Source organism: Crinia signifera, chromosome 3 (assembly GCF_055691185.1).
Source record: "Crinia signifera chromosome 3, ASM5569118v1, whole genome shotgun sequence".
NCBI lineage: Eukaryota > Metazoa > Chordata > Amphibia > Anura > Myobatrachidae > Crinia > Crinia signifera.
This window is the reverse complement of record NC_139219.1, coordinates 31,352,570-31,374,287: the sequence shown is the minus strand read 5'-3', so window position 1 is coordinate 31,374,287 and position 21,718 is coordinate 31,352,570. Positions and strand designations below refer to the sequence as shown.

Sequence of the window (21,718 nt, the reverse complement as noted above, 5' to 3'; positions counted from 1 at the left end):
TCACTTACCCCCTTCCTTTGCAGGTGAGGACTGAACCGGCACACGAATGTAGAAGTGAAAAAAAAAAGAGTTTTAATGTACAAGCATAATTTGCACAGACAGTCAGCTGTAACCTAACAGCTGTTTCAACCACTTCCTAGTGGTTTTCATCAGAGGTGGACTAGGAAGTGGTTGAAACAGCTGTTAGGTTACAGCTGACTGTCTGTGCAAATTATGCTTGTACATTAAAACGCTTTTTTTTTCACTTCTACATTTGTGTGCCGGTTCAATCCTCACCTGCAAAGGAAGGGGGTAAGTGCTCTTTATTATATGATTAAGTTCCTGGCACCGAAGATCTGTTAACCACATGTTGAGTGCCATCCTGCTAAACAAACTTATATTTATATATATATATATATATAATTATTATTATTTTTATTGGGAGCTATGCAACACCCCCCTTGTTTATCTGGGAAAGGTTCTATGTCTCAGGAAATGAGTTTGCTGAACAGCACATCTAGCATGCTGCAAGCAGAACGTAACATGCTTCTAATGGTCTGTACAATTAATACAGTAAGAACTCTGACAGAGATGTAGGATGGGTGGGTGCACCCCTATCTCAACATAAGGGACATGTAAGTTGGGTGGGTGCACCCCAATCTCACCATAAGGGACATGTAGGATGGATAGGTGCACACCTATCTCACCATAAGGGAATAGTAGGATAGATAGGTGCACACCTATCTCACCATGAAGAACATGTAGGATGGGTAGGTGCACCCCTATCTCACTATAAGGGACACATAGGATGGGTAGGCGCACCCCTATCTCGCCATAAGCGAGATGTAGGATGGATAGGTGCACACCTATCTCACCATAAGGGACATGTAGGATGGATAGGTGCAAGCCTATCTCACCATAAGGGACATGTAGGATGGATAGGTTCACGCCTATCTCACCATAAAGGTGCCCATACATGGTATAATATTCCTGTGCGTTTTGAAATAGATTGCATGCGATCGGGACCTAGTTCAAAAAGCACGGGCTGCACAGACTTTATGTTCTGTGCGATGGGATGCCCGTGGAAGCGTGCATCGCACTGCACCCTCGCACAGTGTATGGGCACCTTAAGGGACATGTAGGATGGGGAGGTTCACACATATCTCACTATAGGGGAGATGTACAAAGTCTTGGATGTTGATAAAGTTGAGTAAAATAAAGTACCAACCAATTCCATGCTCCCCGTAGACAGGCCACATAATGAGGAAGGGAACTCGGAGGTGAATGTGCCGGATCCTGAACAGGACAGAAAGGAAGAAGATGTCACTATACCTAAACCACAAGTGGAGGAGATAGCAGAGCCAGAGCCACCACCTGAACTTCAAGCTGCTGTACTGGAGGACCCTCAGGAGTTACCCACAGATGGCACTGATGGAGAAGTGGCCAAAGATGAGGAGGTGCCTGATGCAGGTGAGGTCCATCTGTGACATCAGCATCGGCACTCCCATAGGGGAGCTTTAGTAACCAATCAGCTTCTGCTATTGTTAGATGTGTAACTGGATTTGTGTCTGTGTATTGCAGCTGCTACCACAGAAGCCGGGGCTGAGACGGCCGAGCCCGAATCCCAGCCCCTGTATGTGTCACAGATCCTCTCCACGGTGGGCAGCGCCGCTCTTGCAGCTGAGAAATCGTTCACTCCGGTTGCACGGCTGGTAAGTGTCACAGTGCTGGCATTGCACAGCGTTGCCTTGTGGTGGTGTTTCTGAAAGGTGCCCTCGCAGAGCCCACCAGGGCATCAGGTGTGGTGGCATTTATGTGAATTGCTCTGCCCAGCTATCCCAGCAAGATCTTCTGTCTCTTGAGTTGAGGTTTTGGGGTCACAGAGTATCCTGTAATTGCAGTCCATGAACAGGTGGCAGACTGTATGTGTGTCACAATCAGCCCGTATTAAATAAATATCACATTGGGGCATCCCTAAGGGGGTAAAAAGGTCGGAAAAATTACTTTTTTTTTTTTAGGTAAAAATGTTGGGACATGTTTCAGAACCCCTTGCCAACTAATTAGGCATTTGGAAGTTTTTAATTAAAAACTAAATGTACAGTAGAGATATATGTTCATGTATATTCCTATGAGGTTATTGGGTACTTGGCTGACCGTTCAGATTTTATTTAAAAGGTGCTTATGACGGAACATAGAGTAAACGAATAGTCACCCTCAATTGTGATATCCTGGTAAGCTGGGCAGCCTAGGAAAATGGTATTCCGCTGACCAAATCTATGAATGTTGGGTGTTTATATTATATGTGCTCACCTGCACTCTATTAGGTCTTGCTGCCTTTAAGATTGCTGTAAAGGATTTCGCTGATGGATGCGGATGAGGATATAATCCCTTTTGGTTTAACTCCTGTTTTCCCAAACAGGGAAATCTGTGGCTCCTATACGGTTTTGTCTTCCACCGTTTCGCTCATAGGTGTGTGAGCAGGCGGGAGGCGTGCGGGGCTGTATTGGTGAGCACCGCAGGCTATGGTCCAATGAGCCAGCCGCTGGAGGAATTCAGGCGGCATGGGCGGGGGGGCAGTGCTTTGAGCTGGAATGAGACCAGCTGCTGCAGACAGGAGGCCGGGACAGGGCCGGTCTGCTGTCGGTGTTTCCTGGGTGGCAAGGTCAGTGTCCCTAGAGTGGATAGGAGAAAGGGCGCCGGCAGGTTGGACCAGGGAGTCCGTTGAGCACTAAGTCCAGTGGAATGGATATGGTGGGTGAATGACCTGTTGTGCCTCCTAGATGGTCCTCAAATTATCACAAAATCTACTGTATTTTGTAGATTATGCACGCCAAATTTAGAGCTCAATTCAGAATGGGGCTGAATTTGGTCTGGTTCCGGTGGAGGGGGTCTGTGCATGTGCGGATATACGCATTTGCAGTACCCCTGTGTGCGTGCCTTCAGCGAGTATCACACTCACCGGGGGGCTCACACAGGCAGAAGAGGGAAGGGGAAGGACACCAGGCCGGCGCAGGAGAATGCCCATTGTTTTATAGGCATCTTCATGGAAAGGCTGGGCGTTCCCCTGGGAACACATGGGGGCCGATGCCTGCTCGTGAAATCACATGACGTCGGCACCCGCCCTGTATTCGGCAATCAGTCTATAATGACTTTTATTAAGGAAGGGGAGAGAAATGATTCCATGATCAGTAACCATCTCATGATTTCTCTCCCCTTTGGCGGCACCCACGCATGCTAGATATGATGCCGCTAGCCTATTCACTAATCGGGCAATTAATGAAAGCATTTACGTAATTTAAAAAAATAACTGCTTTTTAAACATTGAAAGTTTGTCTCAAATAACCCAAAATCACGATTTCACTTTTTATTGCTTGTTTTTGTTTTTATTTGTTGAATTCCTTTGTATTTTAACAAAATCCATAAGGTTTTTACTTTCTTGTACACAAATCAGCCATTTGACACTTTTTTTAAAAGCATCCAGCGCTTTCCTTCCTCTCACTAACGGTCACCTATATGGTCCTGCTAACGAAGTGTGCAGAATGGCACCTAATGGGACTGCTATGACTTGGTGGTTGTCACAGTACATTGCTGATATTGGTTTGGGTTTATTTTGGGAAACAAGAAGGTTGACGGTTTGCCGCTTGCAAAATGTTTGAGTTCCAGGGGGAAAAATGTCTCTTTATTGCTTGATAAATTATGTGACATCTACTTTCCCAGACAGAAGAATTACTGTAGGGCAAAATTATTTTGAACTTTTTTTTCTTTTTGTATTCTACATCTAGATTTGTATATTGGAATTGCAGCATCTGTGTAGCATCTGGTTATAATAATGCTGTAGTGCAGTGCTTCCCAAACTGGGTGCTGGCAGTGGCATAACTATGGAGGGTGCAGCTGCTATGGGCCCGGCGGCTTGGGGGACCCAAAAGCAATCCCACTACACCCTCATTAGTTATGCGACTGTTCCTCGTTTACTGCTGCCAGCGCTACCCACTAATTAACTTCTATAAAGCAGGGAGTCCGCAGACTGCAGAGGCTCTCTCCCTGCTTCGCCTCGCTGCTACTGTGTGCTGCTGCTGACTCCCGCTGATTGCGCCTCTCACAGTGAATGACAGGCAGCAGCAGCGCTGGCAACAGGAGGAGCGGGACCCATAACTGTAAAGGCCCCCGCTCTCCCCCAAGCAGGAGCTTCCACCCCTCAGCACCCATACCTTAATGTAACGGCCATAGCCAACGCCTCCCCTCCATCAGCTGTACCTGTACCCCCACCCCCCACCCGCTTGTTGTCTGGGAGACAGAAGCAGCAGCCAACGACTCCATGGCCAGGCAGCAGCAGACAATGCCAGCGGTAAGATGCCCCATGTTGTAGGGAGTAGTAGTGATCTCAGTGTGGCACGGGGTTGGATGTATAGTGACAGCGCCAGCCACGGGGCATGCTGGGAGGGATCCATAATGGATCGCTCACACAGTGCTGCGGAGAGAAGCCCATAGGCTTCTACAGAGTATCAACAGCTTTTTCTGGCAATGCCTCCCACAGCGGATGGGTTTTAGTGCATACGAAAATGCGGTATAAACCCCGAAAACTGGATTTTATCACATTTTCACATTAGTTCATTGTACTATGTTCTTCTAAAATTCACAATAAGAAACTTTTAGCCTTGGGGTGCCGTGAGAACAATTCTGATCCTCTAGTGCATGGGTCTTCAAACTGTGGCCCTCCAGATGTTGTTAAACTACATGTTCCAACATGCATTGCCACATTTTTTCCTATAAGAGAATGCCAAAACTGTCAGGGCATGCTGGGACATGTAGTTCCAAAACATCTGGTGGGCCACAGTTTGAAGACACATGCCTAGTGCGCTGTGACTGGGAACTATGCAGTAGTCATTCATGCCAGCAGGCTGTGTAAGGTAGAAACGTGTGGGCTTCTTATTATGTAACATTGCTAATTACTGGTCTTATAAGTAAGATGCTGCGGGAGTTATGTACTAAGCTATGGAGAGAGATAAAGTACCTGCTGGTCAGCCCCTAACTGCCACAGTAGCCTGTTGGAAAAATGACAGTTGGGAGCTGGTTGGTAGTTTTATTTGTCTCTACATTATCTCTCACAAAGGCTTAGTACATCTGCCCCTATGTGGTTTGGAATTTGCATATGTGGACTAGGTTAGGGATCGGATGCGTTGTGTTTGTCTGCAGCCAATGAGTTGAAGGATTAATGCCTTTCATCAGGGGATAGAGGACTCATGCTAAACAGAGCCAGTCCCACCGGTGTGACCAGATGTCCTGGCAGCAGTTTTATTTAATTAACCTGTAATTAGCCAATCTAAGCCTTAGGCTTCAGGAAAGTATATATGATTAAATAATCCTTAATGCATCTTTGGAGTCTACATTTTGCTGAATAAACCTCGTTTCGGCGGAACTGATTGTTCATTCATGTCAAGTAGAGAAGCTGTGTTCTAGACTAGTGTCCTTTTGTGATGTCTGTATTATACTTAGAAAGATTGCATATTATATAAAATATTCAGTTTTTCCATTGTTTGCACATAAGCAATATATCTGACAGTACAGCGATGCACGCTGGAAGTCTCATTGGGCAAATAGCCGTAGTTTTCCCAAACGCGTAGTGAATACGGTCACTAGGTCGACTCTTTAGTTTGACATGCATTGGGTTGACCAGGAGTCAATCTAAGCCATGTTGGCCTTAAGTGGCCGACCCAATGCATGTTGATATTTTTGGAGGTCAGTTAGGAGTGCCAGAGTTGGATCTGAGGTGATAGGGGCAGGTTAGTTTTTGGCATAGATAAGGGGGGATGCAGTTAAAATCCCGGCGTTCAGAATCCCGACGCCGGAATCCCGACCGCCGAAATGCCGACACATTCTCCCTCCTGTGGTGTCCACGACACCCCTGGAGGGAGAATAAATTAGTGTGCCGAGCGTAGCGAGGCACCGGGCCCGCTGCGTGGCGAGCGCAGCGAGCCCGCAAGGGGGGGCGATCCACGTCCCCCCCTTGTCGGCATTTCGGCTGTCGGGATTCCGGCGTCGGGATTCTGAACGCCGGGATTCAATACTGAATCCGATAAGGGATCTGTCCTACATGATGAAGCTTGGATATGGGAGAGTAGGGATTCTAGTGACAAGGAGAATGAGGTTGGATCAATGTCTTAGTTTTGGAAGTAGTGGGGGGAGCCAGAGGTAAGAAGGGAAAGTGGTGGGGTTAAAGTGTGGGGACATTGGGCTAGAGAAGTCACAACACAGAGCAACACAGCAACACAGAGTGGATGGAGAGACTGATGCAAGTGTGTGTGTGTGTGTGTGTGTGTGTGTGTGGGGGGGGGGGTACGGTCGGTAGGTCCACACCGTTGGGTCGACATACTGGAAGGTCGACAGGTGTCTAGGTTAACATGGGTCAATGTCGACAGGTGTCTAGGTCAACATGGGTTAGGTTGACATTGGGTATTTTGAGCCGACAGGTGGTATTTCATGCCCTGCCATCCACTAGGGCGTGGTGGGAGAATAAAATAGTGTACCCGAAGCATGGCGATTGGACGCGGTGCACATAACACTGTGTCTATGTCGACATTCGGGTAAAAAAAACAGTGAAAACCCCCATGTAGATCTTTTGCTTGTGTCGACCTAGACACCTGTCGACATTGTCCCATGTCAACCTAGATGCCTGTCGACCTTGTCCCATGTCAACCTAGATGCCTGTCGACCTTGTCCCATGTCAACCTAGACGCCTGTCGACCTTTGCCCATGTGGACCATCTTTTGGTCAACCCAATGATCCCATTCCAGTGGGGGAGTGAGACCCAGGGGTGAGGTATAGAATAGTGCTGGCAGACATATGCTAAGCTATGCATGGAATGTGTAGAAATACTAGCTCCGGTAATAAATACACACAGTAGTAAGTAACAGGAGTGTGCAGTAATACAGAGGTGGAGCAGGGGCAAATGGATGATGAAGTGAGGCAAAGGCAGGATCACAGTGCACAATGCATGAGGGAACATTGAGCAATGTTTTAGAAGACATACTATAATATTCTGTCTGACTGCAGACCCAGGTCATGAAGAGGGCTCCCGCCTGCAGCAGCACATACTTACCGGTAGTACATACTGTCTTTATACAGTAAGTATGTGCACAGTGGCGTAATTAGTGTAAGGCAGCCCCCGCTGCCGCTTGGGGGAGAGAGCGGCAGCGGGGACTGCATGGGCGCCCACAATCATCATCCGACATGCTGCCGCTGTGTGCCGCCTGCCGGGAGCACGGGAGGCGGCATACTGTGGAGTAGCCCGCATACAGGAGCCAGATAGCCGCGCGATCAGTGTGCTGGCCGCTCGCTGCCCCCCACCCCCCGCCTCAGGCGCACGCAGCGGGGCAGAGACAGAGGCGTCCTTTCACCTGCCTATCGCGCGGCTCCGCAGGACCAGAGAGCTGAAGATCTCTCTCTGACACTGGGAGCGGCAGGCACTGATCACGCAGCGGCTCTCACCTGGAAGTAGAAGCAGGGGGACATCGGCAGCATAGAAACTTCTCCCCTGAAGTTGCCTGTCACTCACTTGGCAGCGGCCTGGGAGGGCAGCAGCCAGATTGCTGCATGACAGACTTCACAACGACTTCAGCAGCAGCAGGTTAGAGTGCAAAGTGTCACTCATCTTAGTGTCACCCTTTCCTTTGTGTGTATATCTATCAGTGTGTGTTTGTATATCTATCTATGTGTGTGTGTGTGTGTGTATATATATATATATATATATATATATATATATATGTGTATATATATATATATATATATATACACATATACATACACACACAGCACATATCTGGGATAAATACAACATCCTGATATGGAGAATCGAGGCAGGGTTTCCCGCAGCCTATCCCTAACCCCACCTTGTAAGCACAGTCTAACCCTTAGTTGTCATCCCCCCCACTAGTGCCCAAACCTATCCCCTGACGCACCTCTGCAAACAGTACTTATGTACTTATCCCAGTACTTATGATTCAGCATCCTAAACTCTTCCAGTGCCTGTGTTTTTATGGCAGCTGGGATGTTGGAGTTGGTAAAGTCCTGACCGCATCCCATCTGGAACCCCCCCTTTAGAAATTCTGCGTTTGCCCATGTCCTGCTCCTTGCTCCGCACACAGGCTGCCATATACTGTAGCAACGAAGAGTCCTGCCTTCACCACCCCACCCCACCCACCCCCCCCCCCCCATTCACAAAGAAGCCATCTTTATAAACCTGGTCCCCTCAGCTCCGCTACCTGATTAGAAAATAAATTGGTGAGTATTCTGGTACCTCTGCGTGTGTGTACAGTGTGTGTATGTATATGTATATATATATATATATATACAGATTAAGTGACATTACGGCATGTGGCATATAGTGTAAAGTGCAGTATGGAGTGCAGCGTATATTCCAAGGGGGATTGTGGTGGTGTATAGTGTAAGGGGTATTACAATATGTGGCGTATAGTGTAAGGGGCATTATGATGTGTATTGTATAGTGTAAGGGGCATTACCATGTGTATCGCATAGTGTAAGTGGCAATATGGTGTGGCGTATAGTGTAAGGGACATTACGGTGTGTATCGTATAGTGCAGTGTATAGTCTAATGTGCATTACGATATGTGGAGTATAGTGTGAGGGGCATTATGTGTGTGTGTGTGTGTGTGTGTGTAGGGGGGGGGCGCCAGTAACTTTTTTGGCAGGGGGGAGCAAAATTTATAGTTACGCCACTGTATGTGCAGGGATCTCCCAGCATACGAGGCCTGAACTGTGCACTGTCAGTGTCAGTACCAGTCAGCGACCACAGGCGGCAGCAGCTGACGCTACAAGTCCTGGCGAGCAGCGCGGGTGGGCGGGGCTCCTGTCAGAAGCAGGGCAGCCGGGCTGCTGTGCGTTTCCGTCAGTCGCCGGGTGCTGACGTCTCCGCATCCGGGTGCTGACGTGTTGTTATGACAGGGGAGAAGTTCGGAACAGCTGAGGCAGCGGCTGCGGCGGGTGAGAGGGCGCTAGGTGTGAGGGCTGCAGGGGGTGATATGCTGGCGGGTGACGGTGTGTGGTGTGGGCTGCAGGTGGGGAACACCCGGTAATGTATGAGCAGTATTGTTTAGTGGCAGGTTCCATACAGGGTACTGTATGGGGTGGAGGGACTGTGCCATGCAGGGAGTGGGGACTATACAGGTGGGGCTGAGGGGACTACACACTATACAGGGGACCTTATTATACTATATAGGGGGGACTATACAGGGGGCCTTATACTGTACAGAGGGGACTATACAGGGAGACTTATACTGTACAGAGGGGACTACACACTATACAAGGGGACTTATACTATAAAGAAGGGACTATACAGGGAGGCTTATACTGTACAGAGGGGACAACACACTATACAAGTGGCCTTATATTATACAGAGGGCTACACACTATACGGAGTGGGGGTGTGTGTGTATATGTGTTGGGGGGGGGGGGACTTATACTACACATATGGGCCTTGTACTGTACAGGGTGAACTACACAATATACCAGGGGGCCTACAGGGGACATTGCATCACCTAGAGGGGACATTGCATCACCTAGAGGGGAGTATAGATAGTGGTATTTTTGCAGTATGTAAAGGAGAGTATACAAGTAGGTATATGGATATGATTGCACTATTCTAGAGAGAGCTGTGCTGTGGGCACATTGTGCGTGGTACCTATGTGGCATGTCAGTAAGGAGTGTGTGTGTGAACAGTGACCTGAATGTGTGTTCTGTGCTGTGTAGTGATGTTGGCGTGTAATGAGCTGTCAGCGATGTAAAGTATATAATAGTGGGGGGTGCTTGCAGTATGTTGTGCTGGGAGCTCTGCTGATTGCCTTGTTGTGCTGGGAGCTCTGCTGATTGCCTCTGCGATTCCTGTAGGATCTTAAGTCATTAATTGCAGGTGCTGCTGGCCCAGATACTAGGCAGTCACAGCAGCGTTTGGTTACATTGATTATAGTCTCCATTAGGAGTGTGATAATTGAAAACTTATGTCGCCTTTTACAGTAGTATCAGCAGTTTGTGTAGTTAAACCATAAATATATAGATTTTTTTATTTGTGTTACGTGGTATGCGTAGAGCAGCGTATGACCCTGCATGAGGACCCTGCTGGTTTGGTGGTAGTTCAGAATTGATTTATTTTTTAAGTTAGTTAAGCATTTAACAGATCCCATCTATCTATCTGTTCTGTTTCTTGGAATTCCCAAAAAATGCTACAGCCTATCCGGACCAATTCTGTGAATTCTCCATGCAGTGATTTCATAGTTAGATTGTATGAATGGCCTGAAGAGCGTGCGTGTGTGCAAGGAAGCTGATTGGCCGTAGTGATCCGTGCATGTCCGCTGGTGTTACAACGTGTCTTGGCTGTGGATCTTGTAATCACATTGTGCTGGTCTCTGGGGGAGACCATCACTTAACCAGGTGCCCAGAGAAAATTGGTTTCTCCCGCCCGTCATGGATGACATAGAACAAGAAGACCCTTCATCCTTCACCACCCCACCGCTGGGCGTGGGACCAGACACGGGCGTGCTGGGAACCCTCCCCACTCTATACACGTTTGTGGTCACCAGACTCCTCCAGGTTAGTATATGAATATTATCTGTATGGAGGGATAGTGGGACAGATATAACCTTACTCAAAGTGCATTGTATTATCTGCTTATTACTGGGACAGATTACAGCATTTCCACGTGTGTGTGTGTGTGTGTGTGCGCGTGTGTGTGTGTGTGTGTGTGTGCGCTGTTAATAGGTGGTAGAAGCTAAAATAGAAAAACTTGTATTTGCTCATTGACATAAACAAAGGGCATTTACAACTTAAACTATATTTTGTATACCTGGCATCTGTTGTGTTCATCACATGATTGCAGATCGCTGTTACTGATCCCATGGGAGTAATCTCGGAACGTCCCTCGCTGGGCTACTGAAATGATTGTCCATTCTGTTATCTGGTATTTATATGTGTGCAGTGCTGCATATTATTGGATACAATGGACAGGGCTTCGGTCGACACATGGGATAACATGGCTAAGGTCGGCACAAGCATTAGGTCGACAATGGGAAGGTCAACATGAGTTTTTAAAAAAAAATTTGGAGCCAACTTCTGCTGACTATGGCGTGGAAGGATAATATAATAGTGCCCAAAGCATTACGCGGTACAATGATACGATGTCTATGCCGACTTGCGTCAAAATTCCATGCAAAAAAAAGTGAAAAACTCATATCGTCCTTGCCATTGATGACCTAATGTATGTCAACCCTATCACCCATACCTGTATATTATGTATGTGACAACCTATACACTGCAGCTGCACTGAGGATTTCCTCCACTGAATTGGATTTATATATAAAGTGCAACAATTTAAATTGTCACAATTAAGCAGCTGTGATAACCAATAGCAATGCCGTCCAGACGAGGAGACGGGGGAAACGTCTTTGGACTTTTTTCACTGTAGCCATGTTGTCCCACTGTCTAGAGCCTTGATGGCTAACCTTGACCCTCCAGCTATTGTTGAACTACACATCCCAGCATGCTCTGCATCAGATTTAGCATGGCCAAATAGCAAAATTGAAGCAGAGCATGCTGGGATGTGTAGTTCAACAACAGCTGGAGTGTCAAGGGTAGCCATCAAGGGTCTAGAGCAGTAGTTCCCAACCCTGGTCCTCAAGTACCCCCAACAGTGCACGTTTTCCAGGTCTCCACACAGAATCACAAGTGACCTAATTAGCTCCACCTGTAGATCTTTTCAAATGTGCCTGAATAATGAGTGCACCTGCCGGGTGACCTGGAAAACGTGCACTGGTGGGGGTACTTGAGGACCAGGGTTGGGAACCACTGGTCTAGAGGAAAGAGAGGAGTGTTAGTGCTTGCCTTGTGATTAGAGGAAAGGCGCCGGTGTCCTCGGGACAGGCTGCAGCCATGTTGTCCCATCGTCCAGAGGAAAGAGAGGAGTGTCTGTGCCTGCCATGTGATTAGAAGAGAGGCACCGGTGTCCTCAGGAGAGGCTTCAGCCATGTTGTCTCACCGCCCAGAGGAAAGAGAGGAGTGTCTGTGCCTGCCATGTGATTAGAAGAGAGGCGCTGGTGTCCTCAGGACAGGCTTCAGCCATGTTGTCCTACCGCCCAGAGGAAAGAGTGGAGTGTTTGTGCCTGTCATATGATTAGAGGACAGGTGCTAGTGTCCTCAGGACAGGCTGCTGCCATGTTGTCCTACCGCCCAGAGGAAAGAGTGGAGTGTCTGTGCCTGCTATGTGATTAGAGGAGAGGTGCCAGTGTCCTCAGGAGAGGCTGCTGCCATGTTGTCCCATCGTCCAGAGGAAAGAGAGGAGTGTTTGTGCCTGTTATGTGATTAGAGGAGAGGTGCCAGTGTCCTCAGGAGAGGCTGCTGCCATGTTGTCCCATCGTCCAGAGGAAAGAGAGGAGTGTTTGTGCCTGTTATGTGATTAGAGGAGAGGTGCCAGTGTCCTCAGGAGAGGCTGCTGCCATGTTGTCCCATCGTCCAGAGGAAAGAGAGGAGTGTTTGTGCCTGTCATGTGATTAGAGGAGAGGTGCCAGTGTCCTCAGGAGAGGCTGCTGCCATGTTGTCCCATCGTCCAGAGGAAAGAGAGGAGTGTTTGTGCCTGTCATGTGATTAGAGGAGAGGTGCCAGTGTCCTCAGGACAGGCTTCAGCCATGTTGTCCTACCGCCCAGAGGAAAGAGAGGAGTGTCTGTGCCTGTCATGTGATTAGAGGAGAGGTGCCAGTGTCCTCAGGACAGGCTACAGCACTCTGCTGAGCGATTGCAGCATCACAAGCTCATCTCGGCCGGTTCTGGGGCACAAGTATGTGTAAATAGTGCTCATTCGAGCACCCTGCGCCTTTCCAAACCCGTGCAATTCTGTATCTTGCCTGGGGTGCCCTGTGATAGGGCTTCTAGCACACTCTGGTCTGTGTTGAGATACAGGCCAGACTGTGCTAGAAGAACCCAGAGCAGCACTGGTATTGAAATGGGGTTAGAATGATCACTATATACTGTATTCTGTTGTACATATATCTATGGGTAACAGATTATAAGGATGTGTCACAGAGAGCTTTGTGGGGGTATCATTTCTGAGTACAGCCAGTATCCTCTTCCTTTGCTCTCCAGTAAATGTCTCTAATAGCATCTAAGTGCCCTGGCTAGACACTTCCCTCAGACTAATGCACCATTAGATGCTGCTGAGTAGCTATTACGCCTCTGGCAAGTCCTCTCATATGTTCCCATCCTTTAACAGGGCATTTACACCCCTAGGCCAGTGCTTTCCCCTAACCTCCATCTTTAACTCCTTCCACATGACCAGCTGCTAACTCTTCTGTTATTCCCTCCGCTGCATTGTTAAAGCTTAAATGTCATCCTCTTCTATTCCCAACCTACTGACCCCCAGACCAGCGCTGCTGGGTCACCGTATCACATGGCCCAACAGGCACTTATCCCATTGGTTAGACCAGTATACAATATGTGACCCTGCCCTCATGTAACTAACATTATTATTGGCCCATAGTGTGTAAGCCTGGGAGCAGCGTCCTGTTACCTCACTGTATTACCCTGTCTTGCATCATTAGTTTCTTCCTAATTGAATAGCAGATTGGTGTATACTGGGCGTTCCCAGCCTCCGTCCTCAAGTCAGACTGTGGCTGGGTACACAGCCTCTGCAGATATATCTCTGCATGGATTGGACAGTGTGTTCTGCATACACGCTGCCCAATCTGTTGTGACTGACGTCCTATAACTGGCTGGGTATTTACATGCACCCACCTAGTTGCGCTGTCGGTCACCACCCACCTGTGCTGTGAGTGTCGGTGGATCGATCGTACACACAGCACAATTTGCCGAGATACATCTTTACATATCTTGGATATATCAGGCATTGGCTGTATTGCAAGGATATATGGATATACTGTATATTTGGGACCAAATAGGGTATAAAATGTTCTGGAGCTAATGCAGGATAAATCGTGAACTACAAACTTATTGGCCCTTATTCTGGTTCCTTCCCAAACGGACAAAACCATGTGCGCTGCAGGGGGGCAGATGTAACGTGCAGAGAGAATTAGATTTGGGTGAGATATTTTGTTTTTGCGCAAGGAAAATACTGGCTGCTTTATTTTTACACTGCAATATAGATCTCACTTTGAAGTAAAACCCACCCACATCTAATTCTCTCTGCACAAGTTACATCTTCCCCACCTGCAGTGCAGCATGGTTTTGTCCATTTGAGAAGGAATTTGCCTTTGCGAGTGAACCAGAATAAGGGCCATTGTGCAATATCCAATCCCTTTCTCCTGGTCTTGGGTTTGCTGTGTGACTATATATTTGTGTATATGAAGCATTCACCGTCTTCTCCCATTGTTTCAGCTCATGTTGGCGCTGCCAGAGGACTTGCAGCCTGGCCCCGATTTCTACGGGGTGCAATGGAACGCCGTCATATTCACTTTCTTGGTGGGGTTCCTTTCAGTCCTGATTTTCTTCTGGAGAACGTGTCTCTCGGTAAGTTTTTTTTTTTTTCTTTTTAAGGGTGTCTCCACCCAGTACTTGTTTACTATACCTCCATGCCGCCGTCTCCGCCGGTGGATTGTATGGTAATCCGGCAGAAATGGCGTTTCCCTGTTGGCTGCGATGTGTCCCAGCGTTCTGTATTGGGCAGCTCTAGCTGCAAGAAATACAACTAATACAACTTAGTATCATGGCATATTGCTGGCAGGTTGTGTTTGTCAGATACTGGGCAGGTGTGTCTGCATAACATCCGCACTGTGCATTGCCCTGGGAGGAGCAGTGGTGTAACCACATAGGCCGTAATGCAATTATCCCCATTAATGCTTCTCGCGGGAAAACAGGCTGATTTATGGCTGATAGTCATTATTGACCTATCAGTTCTAGCCTATTTTTTTTTATTGGGGGGGGGGGGGGGACAAATGTCCCGTTATCGTCCGGTAACGCATGTGTTATTGTGGCTCAAAGGGCTGCTTAATAATACTCGATTATTGCCACATATCAGGGCCAATAGGATAGCCCCATACATATCCAATAGCTGCAGTAAAGGTGCCCATACACACGCAGATTTATCTTCAGATCTGGCTGGTTGGAACAAAAACCAGGTTATGGATGAGTGACAGTTTGTCAGTTTTCCAAGCAAATGGTCAACTGTCATTTGCTCTCATCCATAACCATGTTTTTGTTCCAACCAGCCAGATCTGAAGATAAATCTGCGTGTGTATGGGCACCTTAAGTGACCGCAGCTGATTGGATACTGGCCTGAATCTTCCCTTTCCCTTAATATGGAACATTTTGGTTACTTTTCTTTGTGTCTAATTTTTTTTTTTGTGGCGTTAAAAACCCCCAAAATACGGGGGTTGTCTAAATTCTAATGTGCATGTGATGGACAGCAGGTCCGATGCGATGCGTGATTCGCATCGCACCGGCTGCACAAGCAATCTCTTGGATTGCTTCCAAGCCATGCAGGCTTAACTAGGATCGTATGCGATATATCGCATGCAAAAGGCGTTCTGTCAGGAAGGTCCCTGGGGAATCGAGGGGATGGGGTAAAACTTCTCCAAGGCGTTGCCCTGCTTAAGACACTTTAAAATGTAAAGAAGAATACATTCCGCAAGCAGTTTCCATGTTTGTCGCATCTCAGACAAAAGGAAAATCCAGTCACAGCGCACTAGAGACGCTGGGCTGTGAATTTATTTGCACAGGAATTAGTGTTACACACATATGAAGCACAGTGGAACCTGTTGCGAGGAACAGCCACGTCCGCCACATCAGAGCCCTTCCTACACAGATCAAACTCAGTCACACACAGTTCAAGTGTTGCCCATCAACTTGATCAGTGTAATCTAGCCGTGTATATTAGTTGCTCCCAGTTTTATTTATGCAAATAAGACACTGCGTGCAGGCGAATCACAAGGGACCTAGCGCGCCCAGAGGGGCTATAAGACATGCCACAGTTTAAAAGGACGCTTCTGTAATATATGCTTCTTACAAATAAAATGTAATGCAATCACCTTCATTAATATAGGAAATAGAACTGGTTACTTTGTAGGCAGATTAGAAATGCCAGGCTTCTTTACTTTGGGGGAAAGAGGCTGTAAAGGTGGCACCTAATTATTATGTACCAAGGCCTGTAGAGCAGACAAGCAGCCATTACCTGTGCGGGGGAAGGGTTGTCAACTGTGGTTATGGTATATTAGATCTACAAGCCTTAACAAGAGATAAATGCAAGGGTGATAAGGAGAGATAAACGTCCAGCCAATCAGCTCCTTACTGACTTTTTTCAAACGCAGGCTGTAACACGGCAGTTAGCAGGTGATTGGCTGGACGTTTATCTCTCCTTATCACCCTTGCATTTATCTCGTGTTAAAGCTTAATACATCTGGCCCACAGTGTCTGGGTCTACAATCATTTGATCGACCACTAATGGTAAACATTGTCCAATGGTCGACAGGGTCCAATGGTCGACATTGTAAATATCCACATGGGAAGGCTTACTTTTTTTTCATAGTTTTTGAATGTGTCCAGGTCCTTTTGACCATGTTGACCTTTTGACTGTCGCCCAATAGTGGTCGACTTGAATCAATCTATGAGCAATCCGAATACCCTCAACTGTAAGGGTAAAAATGTATTGAAAATTAGTAGTAGAATGTAAAAATGACCTGCCCGCCATTCTTACATAAAATTATTTATCAATTGAATCAATACAATGAATATATAATGATTGGGATCCTTTTAACAACACTTGGCTTTCCTTTCACTCTGTGGGATAGTTTTACATGCAGCACTGCAGGCAAGTTCTGCAGCCCGTCCAGCCCAGCACCGTGACCTAGCAGCTATTATTAGTAATGTGCTAATCCTGGTGGCAGTGCAGACTCACTGCCTGGCCCCTCACACACTGACCTTTGAATACAGTCGTCGTAGATGACTCTGTGTTCACTGCTCCTGTGTAATAACTCTCCTTTTCTGGTCTTTTCAGGTGAAGAGCCGCGTTTATCAAGGTAAATCTTTTTGCACATTCCAGATGCTGGTATTATGCAGCATTACACTCTGTAACCTCTTGCACTTTTTTAATCACAACTGGGATAATAAAGTATTACAGAAAACCTAGCGCACAGTCTCAGTCGACGTGCAGCACAAGCCCCATTCCTGCCACTCGGCTAGTTTCATAACCCAGATAAGCTGTGTGCTAAAGGTTTGTTTCTCAGACAAAATTGTACTTATCGGCTTGGTGTTGTAATACTTTCATAGGTCCTTGCAGTATTTATCTGTTCCTTTTTTACCCTTAATGTGGACCCGTTACCTGCTTGCAGCATCAATGTTCCTGTGAATGCAGCTGGACTGTTCTTTAGGACCCAGAAATCTGGGGGTGATTCCATTCATTAATTTTTTTTGCATCTGATCTCCGTTTTAAATTTCTTTTTACACCTCTAAACTCTTTAACTGAATGGCGCAATGCAAAAAGTGCTGTTTTTGCGCATAAATATCGGACTTCAGGAGGCAGCAAGCTAAAATGTGTGCACTTTAACGGAGCAACAGTATAATTGTTCCTTTGGGTGCCCCCTAATTAGCCCTGCCACAGAAAAACTATAGAATCAGCGCCTTTTGTCTTGTTACTCTGCTGTGTTATACAGGGAGCCAGTGACACAATGTGCTGTATGTTAAGTATCTGTCCATCCCGTGATAGGGCTATTGGTATAACAGGAAGTGTCTGCTGATACCCAGAATCCTCTGTGCAGGCCATACTACACTAACGTGTGTGCTCTCTTGCCTTCGCGCTCTCTCTCGTTTTGTGGTGGAGGATTATATATATATATTTTTTTTTATTTATTTGTAAAGAAAAATTTAATTACACTACAGCGATTTGGCCTCTTCTCATCTGATTTTGACGGATCGGGATGAAAAGTGTCAAATTGCATGTGTTTTGTCTCTGATTCCAATCCAATGCGTGGTTCCATGCCCATCGCATCGGAATCTGACATTTGTCTTGCTGCAAGTAAGATCTGGAAGCAGTGAATGGGATCACGTGGATATATCGCTTGCAAAAGGACAGTATGCGATATCTCATGCAATCCTGCTGCCTGAGACGCTCCCGGGCGGTTCAAGGGAATTCTTATGTGGCATCTCACTCTGCGAAATCACATAAGTGTGTGGGCACTTTAAATTAAATTTGGAACCTCCTTTGCCACAGGTTGCCCACATCTGCACTGTCTGCCGAGACAGATGCACTATATTACAACAAGGAACGCTCTCTTGCTGCCGTCCTCTCCAGCCCTTCACCCTTATATTCTCACCACAAGACTCTGTTTTGTCGTTTTGTTTAGTTACTGCACTTTATTTTAGGAATTTTTCTAAATCAGACTTTTTTTTTATTTGTATTTTTTTTATATGAACTGCAGTTATTTTTTTTTCTTAAACCAATTTAGAAAAAAAAATTGCAATTAGGAAGTCCTGTGTACTAGACTGTAACTCTCTACTGCAGCAGCAGACTCTTCTTCTGAAATACTCTCAGGCTACAGGTTAACACCCTGCGTACAGATGGAATATAGCACAAGTGAGCCAGAAAACCATAAAGGGGGGAATTTACAAAGATGTGAATTCTACTTCACATGTGCTGTTGCCATGGGCAACCAATCAGATCCTGTCTACTAACTTCTAGAGCAGGGATGGGCAACACCGGCCCTCCAGATGATAGTGAACTACACATCCCAGGATGCTTTGCATTAGTTTTGCTATGTGGCCATGCTGAAACTGATGCAAGGCATGCTGGGATGTGTAGTTCATCAACATCTGGAGGGCCGGTGTTGCCCAGCCCTGTTCTAGAGGGTGCTAAATAAATAAGAGATAGATTCTGATTGGTTGCCCATAGCAACATCACATGTGAAGTAGAATACACATCTTAGTAAATTTCCCACAAAGTGTAATGTGATGATGATAGAAAGGTCTTTGTTACACTTTCTTATGTTAGTGCTGGTATTAGTGGGCTGTTACTCAGGGGTTTTTCAGACCTGATCACTGTGTTGCTAAATTGCAGAGCCCTGTGACCATGTATTCGCCGTCCAGAGTGAAATCCTGTCCCATGCAAATCAGCGAATAGAAAATTTTACCGGTCGCGGCCGGCAGGAAATTCATTCACAACTTACTCACCATTGAATAATTTTTCCACTGTGTGTATGTAACCCTTCCACAATTCTGCGATAGAATCAGGCGGTACTTGTTTTCTAGCACGGCCACACCGATTTCCATCGGGGTGGTCGTGTCGGAAAAATCGCGTCGGTCGCATCGCATGCGATGCGACCGACCCAATTTTTTTTATTGAATCAAATGTGAATAGGGTCCCTGGGACCCGATTTTACATTGGATTCAATGTAAAATATTCCCTAGACCCCCAATTTTGCAGCGTAAACCCCACCTCACGATTGACGACAACCCGAAGCGTGGCGAGCCTGCGAGGGCCGGCGGTGCGCGTCCTCCGACCTTTTCATTCCCCTACTATCCACGTCGGCGTGGAGTTGAGAATATAAAGTGTGGCGAGCGCAGCGAGCCACCGAGCCCGAAGCGTGGCGAGCGGACGCGTATAACTTCACAGGTATACGCGTCCCCTCGCGGGGCTCGCTGCGCTCGCCACACTTCGGGCTCGGTGGCTCGCTGCGCTCGCCACACTTTATATTCTCAACTCCACGCCGACGTGGATAGTAGGGGAATGAAAAGGTCGGAGGACGCGCACCGCCGCCGCTCGCCACGCTTCGGGTTCACGTCAATAGTGGGGTGACGACGGGGCCATATATAATGTGAAATGGGTCATATTGACCCATTTCACATTTTTTACTATGTGAGATGGACTTTATCAAGTCCATCTCATCTTGTGCCATTATAATGGCACAAGACCGACGCGATGCTCACGATTTCAATGTTAAAAAATATTTTAACATTGAAGCCTATGGCAAAATCGCGGGAGTCGCGTCGGGGCTAATGTTAATGGTCGCGACTGATGCGATACCCGCGATTTTCCCTTTGCCTGCAAAATGGACCTGATTTCAAAGGAAATCGTCCATAGCTTAACTTAAAGGTACACGATGCCCGCGATTGTGACTGTTCTAGGAAACAAGTACCAATCAGGCTGATCGAGACCATAGCTGACGTCACAGACCCTCCATGAAAACACCTGGGCACACCTGTGTTTTTCCGGACACTCCCCAAAAATGGCTGGTCACCACCCACAGACGGCAACTTCCTGTCAAACTGTGGCTGAGTTGCGCTAAGAAAAAATATGGCAGATTTTTGTTGCTTTTTTTTTTTAGTCCGTACGCCTGTGCAGTCATTCGATAATCGATCGCCGCGAGAATTCGCACAACAGCGATCAGCACTGAAATAACCCTGTTAGTAGTATGAGTTTGCTAGGACACGTCCTCAATCAGTCTAGCGACATTTGAAATAATTAATGTGGGAATAAGTTGCTGATTTACGGTCTGTTTTATCTGTAACCATTTCCTTGCAGTTAACGAGAAGCAGCTTGCAGAGAAGATCGCGGCGCTGATGAAGGAGAAGAGCGAGGCGCTGGAGAAAATATCTGAATTTGAGAAAAAGGTAATTGGTGACGGACGTCTGACACACGCCAGTCTCTGATGTCCGTTGTGGTTCACTGACTTCTCATTACCCACAGATAAAAGATGTCAGAGAGAGCGAGAACACGACCCAGGAGAAGAGCACTCATCTGCTGGAGGAGGCCGCTGCTCTCAAGGTACGAAGGCGCCTGTTCTTCGTGTACAGCCAGGCACAGCGGGGGGCCGGCACCCAAGGATAAAGAGATGATTGTACAGGGCTTTGCACAGTGACACAGACATGATTGCTGTCTAGGCCTCTGTAATGTGGAGCACTCTTTATGAGTATTACTTACAAAAAGGGATGAGAACACATGAAGGAATAGAGGTATGTAATAGTAGCCCCATACACTATGCAATTCGCCTGCAATTTGGGCTCTCTTCCTGCGATTGCGGCAATCAATCATCTGAAAAGAGCCCAAATTGCAGGTGATTGACATGAGGTCCAATGGGATGCACGGCCCTGTGCTCATCGCACTTGTGTGTCTGAGTTGCATCGGCTGCAGAAGCAATCTGCAGGATTGCTACAGAACCAGACCGGGTTGGCTGCGATATGCCGATCCTGCCGCCTGGGAAGGTCCTGGCGGTTTAAGGTGGGATCGCCAGCGACTTTTTCAAAGGGAGAAGTCACTGTAATGTATGGGGACCTTTAGACAATGTGTTGGGACTTTGTATCACACCGAAATGCCATAGTTGTCACAATCTTCAGGAATCCGATTGTGTTTTTATTTTTAATGCCGCCATCTTGGCCAGCATCCGGCACTTCTGGCAAACGCTCATACATCCCACTACATGGGTTTATTCTAATTACTGCCTATAATGAGTTAGACAGTTGTTTTTACAAATGTAGTCATTCTGGTATCACATGGACCCATTAGGTCACCCTACATCAGGCATGTCCAAACTATGGCCCACCAGCTGTTGGTAAACAACAAGTCCCATCATGCCTTGCCACAGTTTGCTATTAGGGAATGCCAAAACTTTGGGAAGGCATGTTGGTATGTGTAGGTTCCCAACAGCTGGAGGGCCACAGTTTGGACATGCCTGCCCTACATTGTTCTGTACCGTGGTTATCGGCTTGAGCTGTGATGTAATTTATGTGACGACCCTTTGTC

General features: G+C 47.0%; 1 protein-coding gene across 2 annotated transcripts in view; it reads left to right on the top strand.

Annotated features, from left to right (window-relative positions):
• MIA3 (MIA SH3 domain ER export factor 3) overlaps positions 1–21,718 on the top strand; it is a 78,033-nt gene that overhangs the window by 17,568 nt on the left and 38,747 nt on the right. For both annotated transcript variants that reach the window (XM_083175595.1, XM_083175596.1), the window contains exons 5-10: positions 1,228–1,449; positions 1,561–1,691; positions 14,368–14,499; positions 16,982–17,003; positions 20,501–20,589; positions 20,666–20,743. In XM_083175595.1, coding sequence (XP_083031721.1) covers positions 1,228–1,449; positions 1,561–1,691; positions 14,368–14,499; positions 16,982–17,003; positions 20,501–20,589; positions 20,666–20,743 — 674 coding nt within the window. The remainder of the gene's footprint in view (positions 1–1,227; positions 1,450–1,560; positions 1,692–14,367; positions 14,500–16,981; positions 17,004–20,500; positions 20,590–20,665; positions 20,744–21,718) is intronic.